At 34.7% G+C, this 24,985-nt stretch overlaps 1 protein-coding gene across 1 annotated transcript; it reads left to right on the top strand.

The window, feature by feature from the left end:
- The first annotated feature begins 147 nt into the window (after positions 1-147).
- Positions 148-24,632, top strand: Dora (zinc finger SWIM domain-containing dorado). The gene is made up of 21 exons (XM_077438605.1): positions 148-181; positions 1,192-1,737; positions 10,749-11,000; positions 11,086-11,249; positions 11,341-11,651; positions 11,731-11,926; positions 12,040-12,315; positions 12,388-12,669; positions 14,403-14,567; positions 14,641-15,540; positions 15,613-15,924; positions 15,996-16,202; positions 16,280-16,387; positions 19,557-19,822; positions 19,894-20,029; positions 20,114-20,276; positions 20,357-20,898; positions 20,986-21,191; positions 21,460-21,690; positions 21,762-21,911; positions 21,998-24,632. The coding sequence occupies exons 1-21, from the start codon at positions 148-150 to the stop codon at positions 22,062-22,064; spliced, it is 5,514 nt and encodes a 1,837-aa protein (XP_077294731.1). The 3' UTR covers positions 22,065-24,632.
- Positions 24,633-24,985: the final 353 nt, after the last annotated feature.

Here is a 24,985-nt window from a genome sequence, read left to right as displayed (position 1 = left end):
ACATATAGTTAGTATTAAATGTTATAAATTTGAATCGAATAGGGTTCGGCATGTATATGTAGAGATATAGCACGACTTGTAGAGATATAGCACGGCATGTATATTTAGTGATATCACCTATTCCCTCATCGAACTTAATCTGTACAAATGACATCATCGCGTTCACTTCTCATACACGAAAGTTAGCCGTGGCCGAAATACTTTGTCCAGCTTATGAGCTTACCCATAAAGGCGATTCGACTCGCTCCAGATACGCAATCACGAGTACACGGGAAATCCCAAGGAGCTACGCAACTACGCATCAAACATAGAACACAAAGGAAGACCTCGATCCCGTCGGAATCTTCCAGAACGTGATCTCACCAGCCCAGCTACGCGTTGCTCAAGCAACACCTTTATAAACCAGTGCATCGTCCCCAGATGCCAGTGAGCTTCAGGAACTCGACCTAACTCGTTCCAGTGAATCCTCTACCTACTTCGCTGTACATACAAATACGCCTGTATTAATTGAGTAATAAAAATCCTCTTCAAAATTCAACTGAATTTCCATAGGCCGGGAAACGGTCCAATTTTTATCGGTCTCCGTGACGAGCCGGAATGTGAAATGCCGGAAAACGCAAATATCGGAAGGCAAAGATCGAAAATCGAAAGATCTTAAGTCGAAAGATCAAAAAAAAAGGTGCATGGTAAACGATACATACTCACTTAATTTGCGCGAGCAGGATATTATTTGTAATGGAAAATATTACAAATAATATCATTGGTGTGGATGGCCCCATTGAAAAGTAAATATTGCCATATAATAAAAAAGCTCGTAAAGAGTCGTTTCTTATATTATTTATCAGTATGTGAAACATTCTTATAGTATGTGAAAGCTGAACGTCATATCGATATACGGCTTATAATGGCGTAGATAAGTAGACATACATATTTGCAATAATTATATATGTATGAAAAATTGCGAAGCTAAGAGAAGCGAGGGTTAGGGTCAGCGGAGGCCTGAGGGACGCAGAGGGTTAAAGAGCTAGGTGGGAGGAGGGAGAGGGGAAAATAAGGGGGGGGGGGAAGGAGAGCAGGTGGGTGGGGGTAGTGGCTTAGCAAGTAGCAAGTAGCGAGCAGCGAGCACTGAGTGGCGGGTCAGTGAGCGGAGGGCGGTCATCTTCGTTGGTTGCCTAGTCGTTGGTGGTTAAGTGGCGGAAGGGCGGAAGGGCGGAAGGGCGGTGGAGCGATCGAGACTGGGAGGCGGGGAGGCACGCAGAGACGTGGCGAGGGGTCGGGGGGGCAAAGAGGGCTCGGGCTCGGGCTCGGGCTCTGGCGGGGGCGCCGCGGCGGTGCGATGCTGCGGCGGCGCAGTGGCGGTGGGCGGCGGCAGCGCGCCTGCGGCGGGGGCCGGTCCTGCGGCTCGCGGCGCGGCCTCGGCCTCCGCCCCTGCGCCCCCCGACGACCTGCTGCCCTCCGACTGGGAGGAGGGCGAGCGGCTGCCCCTCTACTTCGACGACTCGGACCGCTTCGAAGACGACTCGCTCTGCAGCTGGAGCTCGGAGCCCGAGAGCCTTTGGAACAACTGGCGCGGCTGGCGGCGCCCCCAGCCGCACCCGCCGCACCCCCCGCACCCCCCGCACCCCCCGCACTCGCACGCCCACTCCGCCCATTCCGCCCACTCGCACGCCAACGCCAACGCCAACGCCAACGCCAACGCCAACGCCAGCGCCAGCGGACACCAGCCCTCGGACAACAGTGAGTATCCCTCCCCCTCCCCCACCCCCACCCCCACCCCCACCCGCTTGACGTATGCACGCATAGTAAACAAATGGGCTCGCGTCTTTCTCCACCATGCATACATACTACTGACAAAGGAATCGCAACAATAACCCATCGTTTCGTGTGCGCGCGCACGAAACTCCATGTACCCCTATAATTTTCACCACTTTCCCGTTTTTTTCTTTTGTACCCCTCCTCGCCCCTCTCTTTCTTTATTTTGTATCGCATTTATCGTGTGTTCCGTTCTGACAGCGCATCCGACATGCAGTGTTACATATGTAAAAAACAAACCAATAATTCAAATGATAATATTGAGTACGTACATAATAAAACAATTGAAAAATTCAAACAATCTCACTTGTTTATATTAAAAGAAAAATTGTAATAAAAAAATTTAAATATTTCATTTGTTTGTAAAATCAACGTGATGTTTTCAATATCAGATACATACACATGTATCGGTAGAACTGAAATTATTTTACCCTAGTGTTTTTACCCAGCTTCGCTCGGTATTTGTAATATAAACCGCTTTAACATGGCCAATCTAATGGTAAACATTTTACAACAGTTATTGAGAGATCTCCCACAAATAAACTGCAAAAAATACTTTGTGAATCTACATATTACATGTACGAGCTGTTATTACATATATATTCGTCAATCGTATCTTATAACAATTTTGATGAAACTATTCTTCCCACCCATTTCTAACCCAAAAAATCTATTAATATAGATGTCGACATTAGCAAAACTCATGTATAGAGTTAAATTACCCAATTAACAAATTTTTACACGTGTATAGATTGAACGTTTCCTGCCTTAATGTAACAAATTAGTAAAATCTTCTTTATTAAACTTCATTTTAATAGAAGACAAATATTTACAATAAAAAAATTACTGCTTTTTTTTGCCTAGTATTTTAATAAATGTCTTTAAGTATATAAGTCAGTTTTCGGTCAGTATTATGTTATTAAATGTCAGTATAAATAACAAACGGACAGTCTAAAAATAATAAACTTTCAGTATGAAACTAATAACTGGTCAGAATAAAATTTTTAAAGAGTTGGTTTAAAACAATAAACATTATTTTACAATTTTTCTGCTTTCTTTTCCCGTTTTTCTGATTTTTTTCCCCCATTTTCCTCTTTTTACAAGTTTTTTTTAATGACAATTCCAATGCATCATTGGTGAAAGGTGTATATTGAAGCATCTTCACATTAATTGCATGATCATATAAGTTATGGATTGAATCTGATTCCTTTGTCTCCATTTATGAACAAACAAAGGCATAGCCTATTCAAATATTTCCTTCGTTGGAGATAATTAAGCCCTATATCCCCTCATACTAGTTGCGCCTGTTTTGTGTTAAATTAAAAATTTACTCATTTATTGAACTTTTTTTGATCTACAATTTATTATTGAAATAGTTATTGAATAATATTGTTTGCTTAAATAGATTTCACATTTTTTAGGAAACCTTTTTATGTTAACACTTGTTGCATTCATACATTGTAAGCTTCTCAATTGGTTAATTTTTAAATATTTTCGTTTATACACGTTTGATATTATTTTTTTTTAAACATAATTTTAAATTTATTTCCTTTTAAATCTTAAAAAGATTTACAGTATATTTTAAACAAAGCAAACACATACTTATTTGTGCAATTTTATATAGAAATACAATAAATGTTTTGGCTCTTTCATAAGATACAAGATTATTTTTATATCGTTACATCGTCTTTCAAGTTGATAAATAGGGCCTAACTTTTTTTTTATAATCTAATCATTATAAAAAGTGAGTCATTTTTGCCAGTTTGAAGAGGCCCAAATACCACCTACTGATAATAGTTCAATCGTTAGTTCAATTCACTAGTGTGTTAAATTAAATGAATGTTAAAAATAAAAGATATAATATTGATAATAATCATAAAATATTGAGTATTAAAGATTAGCAATGTAAGCCAGCAAGTGAAGAAGTATGATTCTGGAAGTAGTCAAGTCCTTTGTTCTTGTGTGGGTGAATGCACTGTGGGCAACTATGTACCTGTGGCAGGTGTTCACTCTGTGGTTTTACTTTTGTTCTTTGTAGCTTGCATACACACACACACACACATTTACATGGATAACACATGTTCAATTTATTTTGACAAACTTTTGTGTATGTACTTCACACAATTTAAATACTTTGGATTTTTTAAGTTTTTTTATATTTCATTCCAATTTTTTTTATATTTTCTGGGTATTTAAAATTTATTTCCATAATAATGGAAGTCCACTATGTCTCTCATTGCTTATTTTTTACTTATTGTGATTATTCTAGCAATTAACTATATTCAACATTTTATATGATTTTAATTTTCAATTTCTACATATTTTTTAGGTAGTTCCAAATTATTATTGTAATATTTGTTGAAAACAACGAACTACACCCTAAACACATAAATTTTGGTTTAATTAAACTTCATTCGAAAGCTGTAAACACGACGTGTGTGTTTTTACAAGCCTATTCTACATTTCACTTCGCAAAAAATTGAGCTAAAAAATTCCTAGTCTTCAAATCGTATTGAAACTTTGCCAATTTGTGCGGTTTTTAAATGCTCCAAACTTCTTACAAAAATCACCAGACTTCATCTATTGTTACTAGGATTTCAAAAATACCGGTATTATCGAAATAAAAAAAAGAACGATACCGATATTACCTGTACTTTCGGTTTTTTTTTTTTGAAAAAAATATTGCTTTCGATACTGGAGCACCGCTTGCATGTTTCAACATGTTTATTGAAAAATACGCGAAACCCAAACATTCAAATATTCGGGAACAAAGCTGTAAAGTAGGTACGTCCCAGGTATTAAGGATTAAAATGTTTCGTATAAACTAGTGTTTTTTTGCAGTTCCATGTGAATGTGTGCTATTTTTTTTTGCAATTCCAATTTAGGCTTATCAGATACCCAATCATCGCTCACTGGAGAAGCAAACGAAGAGTCAACCATCAGCTATTGAATTAGTTGTTGTTGAAAAACAAATTATATTTTTTTTCCTAATTATATTTAGTCGCCGTCTTATCATCATTGTACATATATATCGTATTGAAAAATGTACTAAATAATATGTTTTAACACATTTTGAATGTATGCACGTAATTTAAAAAAATCGGCACTGTATAGTAAACTTTTTGTTATTTAAATTAAAATTGCTTTGTTTGCGAATATGAGACGCATTGTAAGGTGGCCGCCATACCGAAAATGTTGCCGAACATTGTATTTAACGATATGTATCGGAAAACAGTAAAAATTAAAACAATTTTACAGACGTGTGGAGTGATAAAATAAAGATATCGAAAAGAATTTATAAAAGGCTCGTATTTTTCGGGTCAGAATTTTAATCCGTTTTTGGTCAGAATTTATATTACATTGGTAAGAATTTATATTACATTGGTCAGTATTTATATTAAACGGTAAGAATACTAAAACTAGAGTAAATATTAAATGGTCAGAATTTATACTAATTGGTCAGAATTTATATTGAATGGTCAGAATTTGTATTAAATGGTCAGAATTATGTTGACAGATGGTATCATTACTAGTGCGTTCAACGTTGAAGATTGGTACAAGTGGTCATGAGGACGACAGTCAAACGTCAAACGAGTATTATTCGCATGCGCGCGCATCTCGACATTGACAGTTCGCACGCGGTAGTACGCACTATATATCTACAACCCTTTTCAACAAAACGTATATCAGACCTTAGCTACTACCCACCACCCACGATTATCCACGCTCTTTGACTGGACTCATTCCAGACAAGATTATTTTCTTTAACAGAGAAAGAACTAATCAGCATGAAAGACTATTGTTATTAAAGATTATTATTGTCGATTAGAAAAAAGTGTATGATATAATGATCGATAAATAAAAATTATAATACTCTTTTTTTTTTTTTTCCTTTTTTTGAGTAATTTATTTATTTATTTATTTATTTAAAGTTTGGACCGTTGTAGCATTACAGGAATTCCTAATGCGCCACAATGGTCAAAAATATAACAGAAAAGACAAGAAACAAAATAATAAATTAGACATAACAAAAACAAAACATATATTACACAAACATCTAAAAATAATAATTATTATTATTATATATCGTTTATCGTCTTGAATTCATTCTATGTTTACAAGGTTTTTGTATTTCGTAATATTCTTTCTCGATTATGATTTTCAAGTTATGAATTCTATAAGTCCTCACCAGATAGAGTTTCAAAATTTGTCATCCGGACTGACCGAAACCAATCACGACAAGCAAATAATACACCACCACCACGTCGATCTACTCTATCGCGACGATGCAGCCTCCAGGAAGAATCAAAAAGTTCAGCATCAAAAAATGATGAAGTCAACCATGTTTCCGTTAGTGCTACCATATCATCACAAATATGTAGTAGAAACGGCTGAATTAAACGCAGCCAGCTTTGTCCTGAGACCTCGTGCATTTTGGTAATAAATTACCAATTTTCGGTCTCCCAGTTTGGCGCGTGACTTTCTTTGAGACAAGAAATGGCAGTTTTGATTGAGCCAACGGAGGTTGAGCCAATGGAGACGAAACGGAAGAGGAAGCAGAAGAAGAAGCCAACACAGTCACAACAGAATCACGACAATCAGGACCATTTGAGCAGGCAAATGTAGGAGAAGAGGCAAACATCGACGTCACTGCGACCGTTTCCATAGAAGATTCACTAATACTTGCAGACGTAGTTTTAATATCAGGCTTCAAACATCTAGCAGCTCCCGTACAAACATCAGCAAATGAAACACTTGGGCGCAGCTCTAATGATGAAACAACGTCAGTGGCAGAAATAGAAGTAGTATTTGTATTCGATTTTTTATTCTTAATGCTCATTCCCCAATCTTTAAATCTACCAAAATGAATACCAGCAGGCCAAGAACCAGCAGAAAATAACAGGCCAGCGACAGAAGCAGGAACAGATACCTTAAAGGATGTATAAGATCCTCGTGCATTAAGAGGGGAAACCACAATGCCATCCTTTAATCCACAGATGGCACTAACGTGAGTCAAAACCTCGTCACACGAAGTGTCTAATGAGAGCTTCCATATATGTATATTGACATTCCTTTTGACGGAAACAATAATTCCAGAAGCTGCTGCTCCCACCTCAAATTTACGTCTAAGTGGAGGTTGTTCAGCCGAAGGTCGGTCAGGTAATGCGGGTTGTCCAGGTTTTTCATGATTAATTCGCAGACTAGATTTACGTCTGTTTCTTTTCTTTTTGCCCATCTTCACGGCTGCATCAGCAACGAGAGAAATAGAAGGAGAAGGCACAACACTTCTAATAAGTACAGGAGAATTCAAGCCTCGTATTAACTGCTCTAAGGATGAAAATCTTTTCTCAATACGATCAATTGCATTGACACATAGTTCACGCCACATGTTACAACAATCGCCCATTGTAAAAATTCAAATAAAAAAAATAACAAAAAGTAATATCTGATGACTACAGGTGTTACTATTGTACCTACACTGGCGGTCACATAAATTGCATCACTTTGAATTTTACGGTTTTCGGGTCGTAAAAGCTCTACCCTATTCTGGGCTCTAATTTTTTTTAGGCTTTTGTTTAAATATACCCTCCTCGATATTTTGAACTCATTTTAAAGTGTGATTTCGAAGTGGAAGCAGCGTTATTCTTAATCTAGAAATAGTGATGTCAAAACACCACCAAACAACTTCGGAGAACAAAGTGAAAATTTTAACTTTTTCGAAATGTGGACTTTCAACAAGAGATATTTCAAGTTAGTTGGGATATTCTCAATCAACAATTTCAATAATACTGAAGAAAGAACGAGAAATTGGCAGTGTGGACCGACGTAAAGGTACTGGACTGATTCGGACGATAAATTCACGAGAAGAAAGTTTGCTGACACGCCAATTTATTCAATATCTTTTCAAAACTGCTTCAGATTTAAGAACAGACATTTTAGAAGATTTTTCAATTAATATTAGTGTGGAAACTGCAGAGATGATTGATAGAAGGTGGCTTTTACGCTTGGAGACTTGCAAAAAAGCCATTTCTCTCAAATAAAATGAAGGAGACACGTCTTCAATGGGCCAAAACTTATAAAAATTGGACAGTTTTGTATTGGCAGAAAGTGATACTCTCGGATGACTCCAAGCTTAACCTCTATGGATCAGATGGATTACAGTAGGTTCGACGCAAAAGTGGAGAACGATACAACCAAAAGTATACTGTCAAAACAGTAAAGCACCCTCACAGCCAAATGGTTTGAGGGTGTTTTTCATACTACGGGATTGGAGAACTTTGTTTAAATAATGGTTTTGTGAATGAAAAGATGTACAAATCAATATTGGAGGAAAGTTTTGTCCCATCGATGGAAAAACATGTTTCATATTTCGGTGAAGTAATATTCCAAGACGTATCCGCTCCATGCCAGCGATGAAAAACGGTAAAGAAATGTTTTATTTTATGCTTATGTATGTTATTAATGAAATTTAAAAATAAAAAATTAAAAAAAATTAAATGGTTTTTTATTGGTAAAAAAAAAATATACAGAAAATGGGAGTTGCGACGTTACCATGGCCTGGAAAAGTCCCGATATGAACCCGATAGATAGATAAAGATAGTTTAACCGTTACAATAAGGTATAGGTATATTAGCTACAGAAGGCGCGTACACAGTACTCACACAAATGCATTTTTCATATACAGGCTGTTGAAAGAAACACGCTAATATTTATATATTTTATTTCAACCGATCGTGTAATGTTTTTAAGATCTATGATATAATTTGGATGGCATATTTATTTAATATTTGAATACGTGCCACGAATAAAATGATAAATAGCATTTTTTTTTAATTATAAGTAAAACGAACGTACGTACGTACGAATTAGATGTGGGCATAGGTTCTGACATGACATTATGGTACGACGCATTATCAATAACAATTACAGATTGGGGTTGTAAATTTGGAACAAGCTTTTCTTTAATCCATTTTTGGTAATTAATCGCGTTCATATTATTATGATAATCTCCGGTTTTAATTTTAGATGGATGTATAAGTAACGCATTTGGAATAAATCCTTTTTCAGAACAGGCGTGAACTATTATTAGCATATTACCCTTATATCGGTACTCTGCAACCTTTGCTAGTTTCATCGGACCACGATTTTGGCATCGTATGTATGTGAGCTATTTATATAGGATTCCTCCGTGTAAACTATAGGGCGGCCTTGCAATCTATACTCTTCTAATTTGGAAAGATATATGGATCTCTTCAGTCGAATTACACTTTTTTCAATAAGTATTTGTTTATTATTTTTCATCTTTCTCCATTTGAAACCTAGCCTACGAACGATAACTCTTAACTAAGAAATTGCACCTTTAAATTTTAAACTATCTTTCAAAACTTCTAATAACTTTTGTAGGGTCGGAAATGTCTTATGAACTAGATGAAAATCGTAGATAGTTCGCCTGATGACCTCTTGATCAAAACTATCCACTGTAGTTATTTTTGATAACCTTACACGATTTTTGCCCGGTGTCCTTAAAACAACTCGCACAGTCGATGAAGATGTGGATGCTGCTGGATCTGATGAAGATATAGGTTGTTTGACTCTGAAGATATAGGCTGAAGATATAGGAAGATATGACTCTGAAGATATAGGTTGTTTCGTTGATGGCTCCGATATTGAAGGTTGCGATGTTGGCGGTTTATTAGCCACCACAAATTTATTATCATATATCCACTAATTATAATGAACTAACTTGAATTAACCAATTTACAAACAATATAAGAACGCATTACGTCAGTTTGTGGGGGTTGATCGGTGACTGACCAGTGAAACTGGAAAAAATCACTCTGTAGTGTAGTAAAAATCACACAATATACGTGCTTGTATTGGTACGTGCCAGCTTTCGCTGCACGAGCTATATCACAGGGATATAATCCACTTTCTAAATCAATTTGAGTAGGGATTATAAACGAAAGAAGCCCGTAATACGAAAAAAACACGTTTTTTCAAAGCGATGCAATTTATGTGACCGCCAGTGTATATAACAAAATAATTTGTGTGCGATAAATTTGAAGGTTTACTGGTAATTGAATTTTATTTTTTATTATTTTTACCATATTATTTTTTTAATAGAAGAACTACTTAAAAATTTAATATTAATTTTTAATTCATTTCAATATTTTCTACAAAGTTTTATTTTATGCTGACTGACTGCTTGTTATTTTTAAATATTCTGATCATTTACTATTTTTCGACATTCTGACCATTTATTAATTTTCACATTCTGACCATTTATCATTTTTCGACATTCTGACCAATTATTACTTTTTCTGACCATTTATCATTTTTATTCTGACCATTTATCATTTTTATTCTGACCATATACCATTTTTATTCTAACCATTGATTATTTATTCTGACCCTGAATGATATAATTATGACCGTGGTGTTATTAAAATTCTGACCGAAATTTGATTTTTATTCTGACCCAAAAATGATTTAAATTCTGACCGTTTAATTTGTTGCCTTTATAAAATAATAACTCGCTCAATATATCACGTATGCAAAATCGTAGATTTTAGCCATGGAGATATCGTTTTCGATAAATAAAATGTAAACATTTGAAAAAAAGCGATACTATCGGTATTTATTTTTTTAATACTGGTGTTACCAAAGGCTTATTTTCGGTAAAATACCGATAGTACCGGTATCGGTACTTTCGGTATTGCAATCCCAAATTGTTACTACATATGTATGTACATAGATAAAGTAGAAAAGTATTATTTAAAAGAATTCGTTTCTACCTCATTCATAGATATCATACCAGCATATCTTTATGCAACATATCGATAGATAAATGAAGAAAAAAAAATATATATATATATAAATATATATATTTTTTTTACACTCGATATCTATTTTTATCTATGTACTTAAATTTTTAGGAAAGATTGTGGTTCAATCATTAACAGAACTCGCTGCTCGTTGTGTTGCATCTCATATTCCTTTTGAACTAGTTGAACAAGTTTATCCATCAGTACCAGAACAATTACAACTAAGAATTGCATTTTGGAGCTTTGCTGACAATGAAGAGGATATTCGACTATATTCGTGTTTGGCAAACGGATCTGCAGAAGAATTTCATCGCGGTGAACAACTATTCCGGACATGTGCTGTTAAGGATCCTTTGCAAATTGGTAATTTAATTTTATAAGATTTAATATAAATAATTAATGAAGTAATTTTTAAAATAAAGTTCAAAATAAAAAAATATCTTGTTAGGATTTCACTTATCTGCAAGTGTAATTACTCCACAACCGAGAGATGTATTCAATGTTGCCGTTACATTTGATAGACGGCGAATATCATCTTGCAATTGCACTTGTCAATCTACTGCTTACTGGTGTTCTCACATTGTTGCTGTCTGTCTTCATCGTATTCATTTGGTAATTTCAGTTGTCTTTCATATATTATGTATGTGTGCCGATATGAAAAGTGTATGTACAATTAATTAGAATATTATTGTTTTTATATTAGTCAAACAGTGTCACTCTACGAGCACCGGTATCCGAATCTTTACAACGTCTACAAAGAGATCAACTTCAAAAATTTGCACAATATCTTATATCAGAACTGCCCCAGCAAATTTTACCGACAGCACAAAGACTTTTGGATGAATTACTATCAGCACAACCGACTGCTATCAATACCGTTTGTGGAGCACCAGATCCTACAGCTGGTGCATCCGCTAATGATCAGACATGGTGGTATCTAGATGAAAAGACATTGCATGATAATATTAAAAAAATGCTAATAAAGTTTTGTGTTCCTGCCCCAGTTGTATTTAGGTATTTTTATAAATGTATTATTTTTTGCATCTAAATTTTCGTTTAATAATAAATAAATAAATTTTTTCTTTGTTTATAGTGATGTAAATTATTTATGTACCACTGCTCCACCTGCAGCCGCAGAATGGTCTTCGCTATTACGACCATTAAGGGGTAGAGAACCTGAAGGCATGTGGAATCTTTTATCAATTGTTAGAGAAATGTTTAAAAGAGGAGATCGCAATGCCGTACCACTCTTAGAAATCATCACCGATGAGTGCATCGCTTGTGAAAAGGTCGATATCATATATTTCTTACTATTAATATTGCAAAATTATTCTTCTTAAACATTTATCTTTACAATTGATGGATCCAATTTGATTGACTTTTTTTTAAAAATATTTTTTAGATTGTTGTATGGTGGTATAATACTAAAGCAGCAATGGTTGTTTGGGGCAATGGTCTGGGAGGAACAGGTAATGGTGGTTCTGGTGGAGGAAGTCGAGGACAAGGAGGTGGTGGAGGGGGTGGAAATTCTCATGCTTCTCAACATGCTTGTTCATCTCTTTGTGATGAAATTGTTGTCCTTTGGAGACTCGCTGCTCTGAATCCGGGGCTAGCTCCAGGAGAACGAGATATATTTCATGCTCAATTCACTAATTGGCATTTAAAAATACTGGAAAAGGTAAAATTTTTGTGAGACATTTTTAATGAAATCTTGAATCGTTTTTTGTTTTAATTTTCATTTTGCATTTAGGTGGCAAAATCACGCTCTTCTCATATAAGCATAGTTGGTCACGTAAACAACTCTGGAGCTGCCCGCTCTCCGGGAAGCGGAAGTGCTGGAAGTAGTCCGAGAACTTCTGTGGACGTTGAAGTTTTTCCAGGTTTACGACCAGCAATGGAAGCCTGCTTTTTAGATTGGGAAGACTATCCAATACTAGGCGTAACTTACAGTACCGATACTAGTCCCGCTTTTCATTGCCCATTCACGTGTTTTCGTCATGGTGATAGTAACAAAGACTTTAATACTAACCAGGTATTAACAAATACAAAGCTAAATATACATACAGCAGCAGTCACATAAAATGGAACACTAAAGCGAAACATGTTTTTGCGTGAAATTTCGGTAATCTTATATAAAACCAAAACCGAAAGTCATTTAAATAATAGGTTGTACCATAGTGCATTCTTATAACACCAAACGTGAAAAAAAAAGATCATAAAAATGAGTTAAGAACAAATTTAATGGAGGGCAGATTTTACGACCGTTACTTCACAGTTAAATGAAATTTGAAATGAAAATAACACTATACATATACATTTTAAATTTTATTACAGTCACATATTATTATCTACAAATTATAAAAAAGAAATTAATATTTTGTAGCGGCTCCTTTCGATTTTATAACTTCTTTTATTCGGTTTGGCATAGAATCTACTTAAGTACCATATCTTCGTACCATATCTTTTCTATTATTTCTTTCAACGATTTAAGAGTAGTAACATTGTTCTTCCTTATCCTGTACTTGATACACATCCATAAATTTTAGATTGGATTTAAATCGGGACTATTGCCAGGCCATGGTAGTGTCTTTACACCCATTTCTTGTAAATAGTCCCGAACCTAAAAAAAGTAAAAAGAATTATTTCAGTTTTTTTATTGAAATTTTGTAATTTATATTCAATGCTATCAAATAAAATGAATACTCACCAATTTAGCTCGATGACAAGGGGCAGAGTCATCTTGAAAGATTATATCATCGGAATATGAAAGGTGGTTTTCCATCGATGGGACGAAGCTTTTTTCTAAAAAAATTTTATATCTTTTTCCATCGATGGCATCTTGTAGAAACTCCAATTGTCCAATACTATGGTACGAAAAGCATCCCCAGACCATTTGACTTGGAGGATGCTCAACAGTGTTAAGGGTACAATTTTCATTATACCATTCGCCAACTTTTCTTTGGACAATCGGAAAACCATCAGGACTATAGAGGTTAAATTTTGATTCGTCGGAAAATATCACTCGTTGCCAATCTGATGGACTCAAATTTTCATGTGCATTCGCCCATTCCAATCGTTTGTTTTTCATTCTCTTGGTTAGTAGTGGTTTTTTTTTTTTTTGCAGCTTTCCGACCGTAGAGTCCAGCTTCTCTGAGTCGCCTTCTTACTGTTGAGTCGCTGATTTCCATGGAAAATTGTGACGATACATCTGTTCTTATTTCTACAGCAGTTTTGAATCGCTGCTGTAAAGATAATCTGGTTATTACACGGTCTTGCCTCTTCGATGTGCATCTTTTCAGTCCAGTCCCCTTCTTACGATCAAAACTTCCAGATTCTCTTTTTTTGTTCAGTATTCTCGAAACGGTCGATGTAGAACATCCCATTTTCTTGGAAATTGACCGACAGGAAAATCCTGAACTCACTAATGTCGTGATTTTTACACTCTTCTCCAATGATAACTGAGCGCGTTTTGTCATGTTGACGTGCTAAAATTCGAATTTGATGCTTTATCCTCGAAAACCCACATTAAACTGAACTCGAATCTTAGAAAACAATCATATTTAAAATATTTGGTCGTTAAAAACCCTACACATAAAGGGATAATCCTTTTATTGCCTCGAAGTCGTAAAATTCACAAGCGGTCCGTTTTATGTGACTGCTGGTGTACATACATATATATATGTACATATAATATTTGTTTCAAGAAATATGAAATATTAAAAATTAATGAGTCAACAATGTTTATATTTAGTTTTATTATTTAAGGTAAATTGCTCCAAACCAGTGTTGAATAATGATTTGAGTGTTACATACAGAATGCCAGGAGCTAGTTCCCACAATACGCATCGTGTTCGTCATGTTACTCAACAATCAGGAAATATGCGAACATCTACATCTAGTCACCGAATGTTGTCCACACGTTTTCCCGAAGTATGTCACAAAATTATTTCTGTGATTTTAGTGCCTAAGATCGAAATTTATGTTTTCTTTGTGATTTTTTTAGGTAATGAGTTCCCATATCCGTGCAAATCAAAGTTGTGGAGATGGTAATCGTTCAAGTGTTTCTAGCGAAGGTTTTTGTGAAAATGAAGATGAAATATTAAATGATTCTTTAATTAGATTGCCCGGTATGTCTAGAAATGTTGATACTGATTCCCAAGAAGGTGGTGGAAGTGACACAAATTCTAGTTCAGGTGGACCCAATTTAGAAGGCAATTCTAGTTCTGGAAATAGAAGTGGTGAATATAGCCAAGAAAGTAGTGATTCAATGAAGAAATCAAAAAATTACAAACTGATTAAAAATATTAAATTATACAATGACAGCTTTGGAGTTAAAATGCCTTCGGAAGATAATCAACATACTAATATCCAACAGTGCATAACGGATGCTCCAAGTACATCGTGTGATATTGAAGACCGTAATCTTTTAAGACGTTCATCTAAAGATGAGAGTATTTCTAGTTCCGAGTCTCAGCAGTCTGGTGATGAATTTAATGTGTATTATTATGATCAAAAACAACCGCTTAATGAAAGCAATATAGAAAAGTACATTCTGGATAAAGATAAACCTATATATGCATGGGTCGGAAATTCTGATAACGATAAAGGCACAGTTCAGTCGGGTTTAAAGCTACCATCGGATGCTTGGGAAGTTTTATTTGCGAGAGCTGAAGGTTTATATGCTCATGGTCATAGCAGCGAAGCTAGACGTTTGGGTGTTCGACTGGCAAGAGAACTCTTACAGAGACCTCCAGATCTAGCTGGATGCGTGCGTGAACCCTTTAGTAACACATCTGCAAGACGCAAGGGGCGTCGTCATCATCATTTTAGTGCAAATCCTCCATCACATCGATTGAGTCTGCTTGCATCAGCGACGTTGGCTAGATGTGCATTTCTTTGTACTGTAAGATTTTTGATTTTTTAGAAAATTTTGAGTATTTGTGAATTTTCAATATATTTATTAATGTTATATCAGGTTTTGGCTGAGACAAATGAACATTCTTCATTGGCATTTCGTGTTGGTCTTTTCGGTTTGGAAATGGCACGTCCTCCTGCTACTACAAAACCTTTGGAAGTGAAATTGGCTAATCAAGAATCTGAATTGATGGGATTACTTAGACGTATCACACCTGGACCAGAAGAATTGAGTCTTACACGTTTGCGTGCTGAACAGCTTACAGACGGAACGCTCCGCAGTCGTGGACCGGCTTTGTTGCCTATTATGTTGGCTACATTTGTATTTGATGCCCTTGTTAGTCCAAATATTGTCGGTGAAGAGCGAAAATCTGTAAGCTTTTTTCTTTATTTTTCGTTTTACATTTTTAATTTTTCTTTTTTATATCTTGTGTTTTGTTTTAGCTATTTTTGTCGAATGGTCGACTTCCTTCCGATGAAATTCTTGGATTTGAGGCTGCCGTAGCAGCACTTGGTCTTAAAGCTAACGTATCAGAAGCAGAACATCCCTTACTTTGTGAAGGGATGCGACGTCAACGGGGGGACTTAGCACTTACTCTTCTCAGTCATTATAAAGATGATCCTCAAAAATTAGCTTGCATAATGAACAAAGTAATTGTTTTTAGTTTTCTTGTATGTACATTTTGGAAAATAAATCGTATAATTTTTTTAATGATTATTAATTATAGTTACTGGATAGAGATGTTCATCAATTAATCAAGTCACCTGTGACAAGCGTTTACTATTCTGGAAATCCACCAATTAGGGGCATTATTTCATATCAAGGTATCCCAGAGGTAATTATGAGTTTAGATTATCTTTGCTTTCAATTACATTTGAAAATAATAATTATTTTTCTGAAATGAACTGTTACCAGTTATTGCACTAGGTTGTTTTTTTTAACTCTTAACACTTTCAATGCTGAGCCCAAATCTGTTGTTTTCGTGCCATGCTGATTATTTTATAAAATAGCTCTGTCTCTCAAATGTTTTGACAGTGTGGGCGTCTAGACATTTCTTCGAACGCGCGTCTACCTGCACCTTGCTTAAAGCACGCTATACATTACCTATATTTATTCATTATTTTCGTAAAAAAAAACTTCTGGAATTTTTTTGTTCGTATAATTAGCAAATAATATAACGATATTTAAAAATAAAACACTTTAATTTATTATCACGAGACATAAATTGGGAGAATGTGGTGAGATTGAATAAATAATGTTTTTTCCAATAATCACTTTGACGATTCAATCGTATGGTCCCCATGTGCAGCAAAAGTCCTAGCCAAATTTTAAATTCGTCGACTGTTATATCTTTCCAGCGTGATACACGGCTATGCTCGCAATTCGATCTAGCTAATATTTCTACTGCATATAAATTGCTTTGTTCAATGACAAGATTATAAAATTCCTGATCTAATAATAAATTTAAAAAATCTATGGGTTTGTTTCCCTGAATAGCAACTTTAATCCCTGGCCTCCCCGTAAAAGAAATCTCCTGACTGCACAGCTGTATTCGATCATGTTCTTGATGTTGAAGGCTGGCTGGTTGACCCGTTTAAAGAAGTTGAAGGTACAACAGAAGACATCACAGTTTGAGAAATATAAAAAGGAGCGACATTTTCGTTGTTATCGCTATCGCTATCAGACTCCAATTCGCTGTCGATTTCGTATTCACTCTCTGTTCCATACTCGACGTCAGTGTCATACATATTCTCCATACTAATACGTAATAAAAAAATTCGGGTGTGACCAACCCATGACTTTATCTATATATTTGAGGAATATAAGAAGGTTACAAAACAAAATTCGATATTGAACTGATGACTATAGTGATACAAATTGAGCGCAAATGTATGGAAACTTGCACAAAACAAAAGTTCTACTTCCGGTTGTCAGATTTTGTTCAAATTTTTTTAATACCAAAAATCACTACCAGTATTATACTCATTAAATATCAAGAAAATAAAAATAATTTTACAGGTCAAAATAAAATAATGAAATATTGTTTTAAAAAAAAATACTACTTCCGGTTAACAAATTCTGACCAAAAGCCTATCAGCTCTAAGTAAGTACATAAAAGATAGAAATATAAATTTTCAGCTTAATACGTTCAGGGGTGTGGACAGAGTAGTGGGCACAACATTTTTGACCTTTCTACGAGGAAAAAAATCCCACTTGCGGTTTATTAAATTAAGTGATTTTTTTTTATTTTTACTTAAAATTACAATTTTTATTATACACAATAAATATCAAGAAGCTTAAAACAATTTAAAAGGTCAAAATAAAATAATTGAAAAATAATGAATTATTGTTTTAAAAAAAAATACTACTTCCGGTTTACGAATTCTGACCAAAACCCTACCAGCTCTAAGTTAGTACATAAAGGATAGAAATATAAATTTTCAGCCTAAAACGTTCAGGGATGTGGACAGAGTAGTGGGCACAACATTTTCAACCTTTCTAAGAGAAAAAAATCCCACTTCCGGTTTATAAAATTTAATAATTTTTTTTCTTTTCATCACATTGCTACAAGAATTATACTTGAATTTTTTTGTGACGAACACACATGTTTAAGGGGTCGAAAAAAATAGTGGAAGAAAAATCGAACAAGAGTAAACTGCCACTTCCGGTTGACAGATGCCTACTAAATTTTATAAATAACTTGGTATTAAGCTTAAACTTCTAGAAATGAAATTTCAGTTCAATAAACCAAAAAGTTTTTGAGAAAAACATAAAAAACCTCGATTCTCTAGAGTAAAAGTACTACTTCCGGTTCAGATAGAAATATTTAAAAAATTTAAGGTTATAAAAATTATTATTTCTATCATATTTAAAAAAAAATCATTCTGATTCAGTTAGTGGTTTGGGAGATAATTGAATTCAAAAACTTAAAAAAAAGAGGAATCTCGAGTTCGAATTTTCGCATGATCACAAAACTTCATCTATTGTTACTACGTACATAGATAAAGTAAAAAAATAATAGTAACAACACTCGAAGGTTTACTCGATTTGTATACTCGAAATGATATATATACATTAATGCACTCTCTAAGATGAATCCAAGGGCGGTCCAGGTTTTAGATGTGTAGCGGAAAGTCAAGTAGATATGTAAGTCAAGTCGTAAAGTGATAAATCCAAGGACGGTCCAGGTCGTAGTTATATATGTAGCAGTTGGTTCAATAGTTGCGAAGCCACGAATTAATAAAAAAAAACAGGCCAGATAAATGTGAAAATGGATGAATGTCTCAAACGAAAATTGAGCTAAGACTGAATGTACTTTTCCTATGATATCCCGTAAAAAAGGAACTTGTGGTTTTTCCCTTATTTCCAAAAGGTAGCGTAAAAGTCCAAAATTGCCTGGAAGGTATTACATGATGTTTTCCAGGAATCGACTCACTACTATCGGTAAGCAGGTAAATTGAAAAAAAATTGGAATTTTTACACGTAAAGTGATAGCATCATATTTGGATCACCCATTAGACATTTTAGTATATTCACTTACATTTACAATTAGCATCAATTTGGTGAGTAATATTTACCAAGCTTTTTGTATAAAAATATAATCACCAAAACATTATACTTTTTGAATAATGTAAAAAAAAAACAGTAAATAACATTATTTAAAATAGAGTGTGTAGACCTTTAGGCGAAAAAATGGAATGCTTCCCGCGTTAGTACAGCAAGTGCGTATTTGTTTTTTGTACCTTTCTGTTGGAAAGGGACAAAACACGCTCGGTGGATCGCGCGCGGCTACGGAAATTTTGTGAGCACAACAGGCGAGTCGTCAGCACCCAACGGGTTAATAAAATATAATTATGTAGAAATCAGAATTTCACATATGTAGCTGATGCCTGGACAGCGAATTGCTTGTTATGGTCAATGTGATAACTACTAAAGTAAATTTAATATATTATATGTACATGTAGCTAATATTAAAAATGGGTACTGTTTTCGTGAAATTGTAGATGCAAGAGCATTGTGGATTTCCTATGATGGGTCAGCAGGCACCTACACCACCGCAGCAAGATTGGGGAGTCAGTTGCACCAGTCGTCCCCAAAGTTCTACAAGTATGGAACTTGATATGAATATTGCAATGATGTCTTTGGGACCATCTCCATCACAACCCCCTGGACCATCAGTTTTATTACCTCCACAAGGACCTGGACCTTCCTGCGCTCCTCCACCACCACAAACAACAATGTCCAGACAGAAGGAAGCCCACATGATGAGGTATGATCTTTTAATTGAAAAATTTAGTAATAAATTGGTATGCGTGAATTAACATTCATGATTTTCTTTAGATATACTAAAGGGAAACGACCTTATCCTTCGATACCCAATCAACCTTCAGAAGCAAGTGCGCACTTCATGTTTGAATTGGCTAAATCTGTTCTTTCTAAAGCAGGAGGTTCTAGTAGTACTAGTTTATTTACACAGGTGTGCATCGCTTTTTTTTTATATGGACTGTAAGTATTGAATCATTTTAGAAACGCATTTTAATCGCTATTTATTTTGTGATAGGCTGCTGTTGCATCGACAAGTGGAGGTCGCAATCATCACCTGCCTCACCGTGGTTTGCATATGGCAGCATTTCAGCTTGGTCTCTATGCTTTAGGCTTACATAATTGCGTCAGCGCTAATTGGCTCAGTAGAACTTATTCATCCCACGTTAGTTGGATAAATGGTATGTCCTTTTTGAACATATTCAGAATAATTCAACGATAAATATGCAAAGTATTTTTAACTATTTATTTATGTCAAAAGGTCAAGCGATGGATATAGGTGCACCTGCTATATCATTTTTAATTGAAACATGGGATAGTCATTTGACACCACCAGAGGCTGCAAGCATTGCTGATCGCGCGTCTCAAGGTGGTGATCCTGCTTTAGTGAGAGCAGCTGCTGAATTAGCTCTGTCGTGTTTACCACACGCTCATGCTCTCAATCACAACGAGATTCAACGTGCTGTTTTACAATGCAAAGAGCAAAGTGATCCTATGCTCGAGAGGGCTTGCCTTACCGTCGAAAATGCATCTAAAGGTGGTGGCGTATTTCCAGAAGTGCTTTTTACCGTTGCCAAATATTGGTATGAATTATTTTTGAGGCACGCTCCAGCTGGAGAAGTAGATAGAGATTTAGACCCTGAACCAGAACCCACTTTAATGCAACCACTGACCGCAATTGCCCCACTTCCATTAGCTCCAATCGCGCCTCTAGGAATGGCACCTTATGGATTTGCATATCATCCACTGCATATTCAGTTTCATCATCCACCACCTATGCCTCCACCACCGCATCATATGCAGGTTTTTTTATTTTTATAGAAAATTTTATTTTTATTTATTGTATATGATTTTATGGTCTAATTCAATGTAATTTCTATAATATTTTAGGTTTATGGTGTACCCTTTGGAGCTCCAGTACAGTATGTTGTTGCAGCACCTGTACGTGCTGCTAGTCCAAGGGGTCCACCACGACCACATCAGTATAATCCACAACAATTACGTGCACTATTAGCTGCATACAGAGTTGGAATGTTAGCTTTAGAAGCACAAGCCAGACGGGTGCACGATGATCGTCCTCAAAACAAATACAGCAGGTATTTGATTAGGTGAAATCAAATCGCTTTCTTTAATAGGAATAGGGACAATCCATTTTTTAAATTCTATTAGTATTTCATTGAAATTGGGTCAGTATTTAAATATTTTATCCCAATAATAACAGTAAATTAATTTATTTTCATATCGTTAACAAAAAATGTTTAATAAGATAATAAATTTATCAATCATTACTATTTTGACTTCGAATTATTTAGATTTCTTTTTTATTCACGTAGTATTTTCCATTAAATATTTTCCATGTTTTAGAACGCCCCCATATGGAGAGAATGTGAAATGGTTGCTCAGAGTATCTAAAAAATTGGGTACCCAGTATGTTCACCAATTTTGTCTATGTGCTGTAAATTCAGTGATTAGTCCATTTGTGTTGTATGATTTGGCAATGGAATCAGCTGAATATTTAGCGAGAAATAATCATACACTCTTTATGCAACATTTGCGAGGTCCTCTTGCTCCTTTGGTACAGAAATGTCAGCAGATGTAAGGATTGCAGTTCATTGGAAATCATCAATGTATGTGTATAAGATTTTAAGTTTAAATTTAATTTCTAGGTATATACAATGTATGCATCAAATGCTGTACCATCTACCAATATCTGACTATGAAGATTTTGCAAACGTGGTTGTATCAGCCAGAACTGCCTTACATTTGACACCCGAGGGTACCAACCAGTTCAAAGAATGGTTGCAATGTATTAGACGGTTAATATATTATCATTATTTTATTTTGTACGTTATTACATAAATAGTTGCTTTGTTAACGGTTGAAATTAATTAATTTTTTTTAGATCAAAATCCTGTCACAAAGACCTCTGGACAAAAATAACTGCTGCACTACAAGCCAATAGTAAATGACAAAGGTGTTCGGAGCCGAGTGGCAGCGGGGTTGGTCGCTCCCCGCCCTCCACGTCTGGGGCTCCTTCCCCTACAGCGTCTCCTACACCTGCTGAAGCTTCTGGTGATTCTTCTGAGTGCTATTTACCTAAGAGCAATGTTATTTCTCTTCAGAATGTAGGAGCCCCACCACAAGTGACCTTTCCTCCTGATTATGTGGGGGACAAATTACCGTCCTCCGATCCTGTTTATTTGCAATCGTGCTCTGAGGGACCAGAAGGTCTGGACATTCAGCAACATTGCAAAGGCTTTTATAATAACATGCAAAACTTTGAAATTTTACAGTCTATCAGGTCTTCTCACAATATAGTTTCTGATTGTTCAACTTCGTATTTGTATCGATCACAATATGGACAAGAGATTGAAAATTCTTTTCAAGAATCTCACAGAAATAATGATTATATTTTAGTTTCTGAGCTTAAAGACAGTCGGGAGAGAATTGAGAGTGGTGGAGGAAATTCAAGCATGGAAATGGCAGATCGAGGGCTAATGCGAGGGCGTGGTGGGCGTGGAGGTCGTGGCGGTAGGGGTAGAGTCAGGCAGTGTCAGGGTGGTAGCCAGCCGTGGCAAGGATCGGTATCGAAGAATTATCCTCAATTGAAGAATACCTGATTATTTAGTACATTCAACTTGATTTTTAATTAGTCCGAGTGATTTCTTACATTTAATATTTCTCTTTTTATCATTATGAGATAAATGCTCGAATATAAACTTATGTATTTGGGCTGAATGATAATTTGAGTTATTATTTATATTACATTTATGTATCACTTAGGAAATTCTTCATATTTCCAGTAAAACTAATTAACTGTAGTATTTGAGACATGATTCTAATTTAATTTTGACTTGGATGTGAATTCTGTAACACCACAAAAAATTTAAACCGGGAAGATGAGTAAATATTTAATCTTTTTCGATTTGGGTGTTTACTAAAACTCCCAAATGGGTATTTATAATTTTTTTGTTTTTCTTTTCTGGTGGTAATCATAATATTCGATTTTAACATTCATTTGATTAATACAATACATATTTGTTTTGTGTTAAATGAAATATAATTAAAATATTAAATTCAATATGTAAAACGCACATTTAAATATACTTTTTATTCACATTTTGGACAATGCGAATGAGTTGAATGAAAATATAAATGTGGTACTCTGACTTGCGGTTGTTCACTATGTATTAGTTAAATTCATAATTAATGGTCATTTGGAATATAATTGAAGGAGGGATTTTTTTATTAACTCCTTTTATGAGACTGAAATATGTGGAATGTTTTTATTGCTGCTCAGTATTTTTTTTTACCTTAAAGAGTAACATTTGCATTCACATATTTAATTTAAATATTTTTGTTGGTATATTGTATACACATTGGAGTAAAAAATTTGTATAATATAAACATTTTAACACTTAAACAATTTTTATATCAAGGTGATAAACTTCTCATTCGCAATTGTACATTTTTATTAATAAGCGAAATAATCATAAATCACCTTGCAGATTATGTGTTTGCAAATATTCATGGAGAAATAAATATGTTCACTGAGATTGTAGGTATGAGCATAGCCTATATATTAACCATTAAATTTAAACGACATTCATACTCTATTAACAGTGCAAATATATGTGTGTTAAGGTAATATCTGTACAAAATAAAAAAAAATGCCGTTTTATATTATAATTACAATTTAAAAGAACATATGGTTTGAATAATATATGTATGTATCACGTTTATTGATTGAAGACTTTTCATATTGCCTTTTGTCAATGTCCATAGTCAGCTCTGTTCAAAGAGTAAAATAAATTGCTATTTGAAATCATTGATTTCTGTCTAATGTTAATATTAAATAATTGGAGTCGTGATAAGTAGTTTTCATTAGTGTCGTTGATAGATATTTAATAATCAATAATTTTGCGACTAAATAAACACGCACTTTGCGACTGAAAGTATTAAGAAATTCATCAAATTTTGTTTTTCTTCGTAGGTTTTTATGGTATCGCTTGAATCGAATTTATTTGTATTAATTTTTTTCATAAGCACCGAGTTTTTCGGTTTTGTACATATCACATTAATAAAAAATAATGATCCCAAATTTTGACTCCCATTTTTATTAATTAAATGTATTTAATTTAGGGCGTTTTTAATTGAAACTTTTATATTAAGGATTTTATTAAGGGATTTGTGACAATTATTCACAAATTTCTATCATAAATGAGAGGAATAAGAGCTGATTATTATTTTATTTAGATATATCGTAAGAAATTTAGGCTTAATCTATTTTTCATAGTTGAAAAATTGTTTCAATCCATATATTGAATATATGAAGAAAGAAGCAATGAAAAGAGCTGTCTAGTTGCCTTGATTTTGGTGTTTCGAGACATGTCTTTTTTCGTATTTTTTTTTCGGCAATTTGAAGAGCTCTTTCCATTGCTTCATTGCATTACAGTGCCTCCAATGTTTATTGACTCAACGTTTTATACATATTGTGTATTCTGTATTGTGAACAATGTCATAAATCTTTTGAAACGAAGTGCATGAAATTTTTAATCTAGGTTTACTGTGGAAGAGCATAAACATGTCATATTCTGTTAGTGTGGGTTACTTATTGAAACTCTTTAGTATTTGATGTCACTTAACATTTTGTAGCTCTAGCAATAGTCCCCAGAACTGATAAAATGATCTCTCCATTCGTTTGCGGTTGTGTGCGCTCAACATTTTCACTTAAATGTAATTCTTGTTGTTTGATTTGCGTACTCGATATACTTCATATGTTCTTGAATGCGTAATATAAATTTATCAGCCTATTCATCCCTCGGTCACCTTTATTTTTTGTATATGTGTATAAAAGCACACTATTGCGACGGACGGTCATTTAGCCCGG

Source organism: Arctopsyche grandis, chromosome 1 (assembly GCF_051622035.1).
Source record: "Arctopsyche grandis isolate Sample6627 chromosome 1, ASM5162203v2, whole genome shotgun sequence".
Classification (NCBI taxonomy): domain Eukaryota; kingdom Metazoa; phylum Arthropoda; class Insecta; order Trichoptera; family Hydropsychidae; genus Arctopsyche; species Arctopsyche grandis.
Note: the sequence above shows the minus strand (reverse complement) of the source record. Positions and strands in the feature narration are given on the sequence as shown.

What these genes read in the sequence shown, in the direction of transcription:
- Dora (XM_077438605.1), top strand. Translation starts at nt 148, where the DNA reads ATGACATCATCGCGTTCACTTCTCATACACGAAA. An exon ending in CCACGTTAGTTGGATAAATG is followed by an intron (nt 20,277 to 20,356) that starts GTATGTCCTTTT and finishes TTATGTCAAAAG; the next exon opens with GTCAAGCGATGGATATAGGT. An exon ending in TGGTTGCAATGTATTAGACG is followed by an intron (nt 21,912 to 21,997) that starts GTTAATATATTA and finishes AATTTTTTTTAG; the next exon opens with ATCAAAATCCTGTCACAAAG.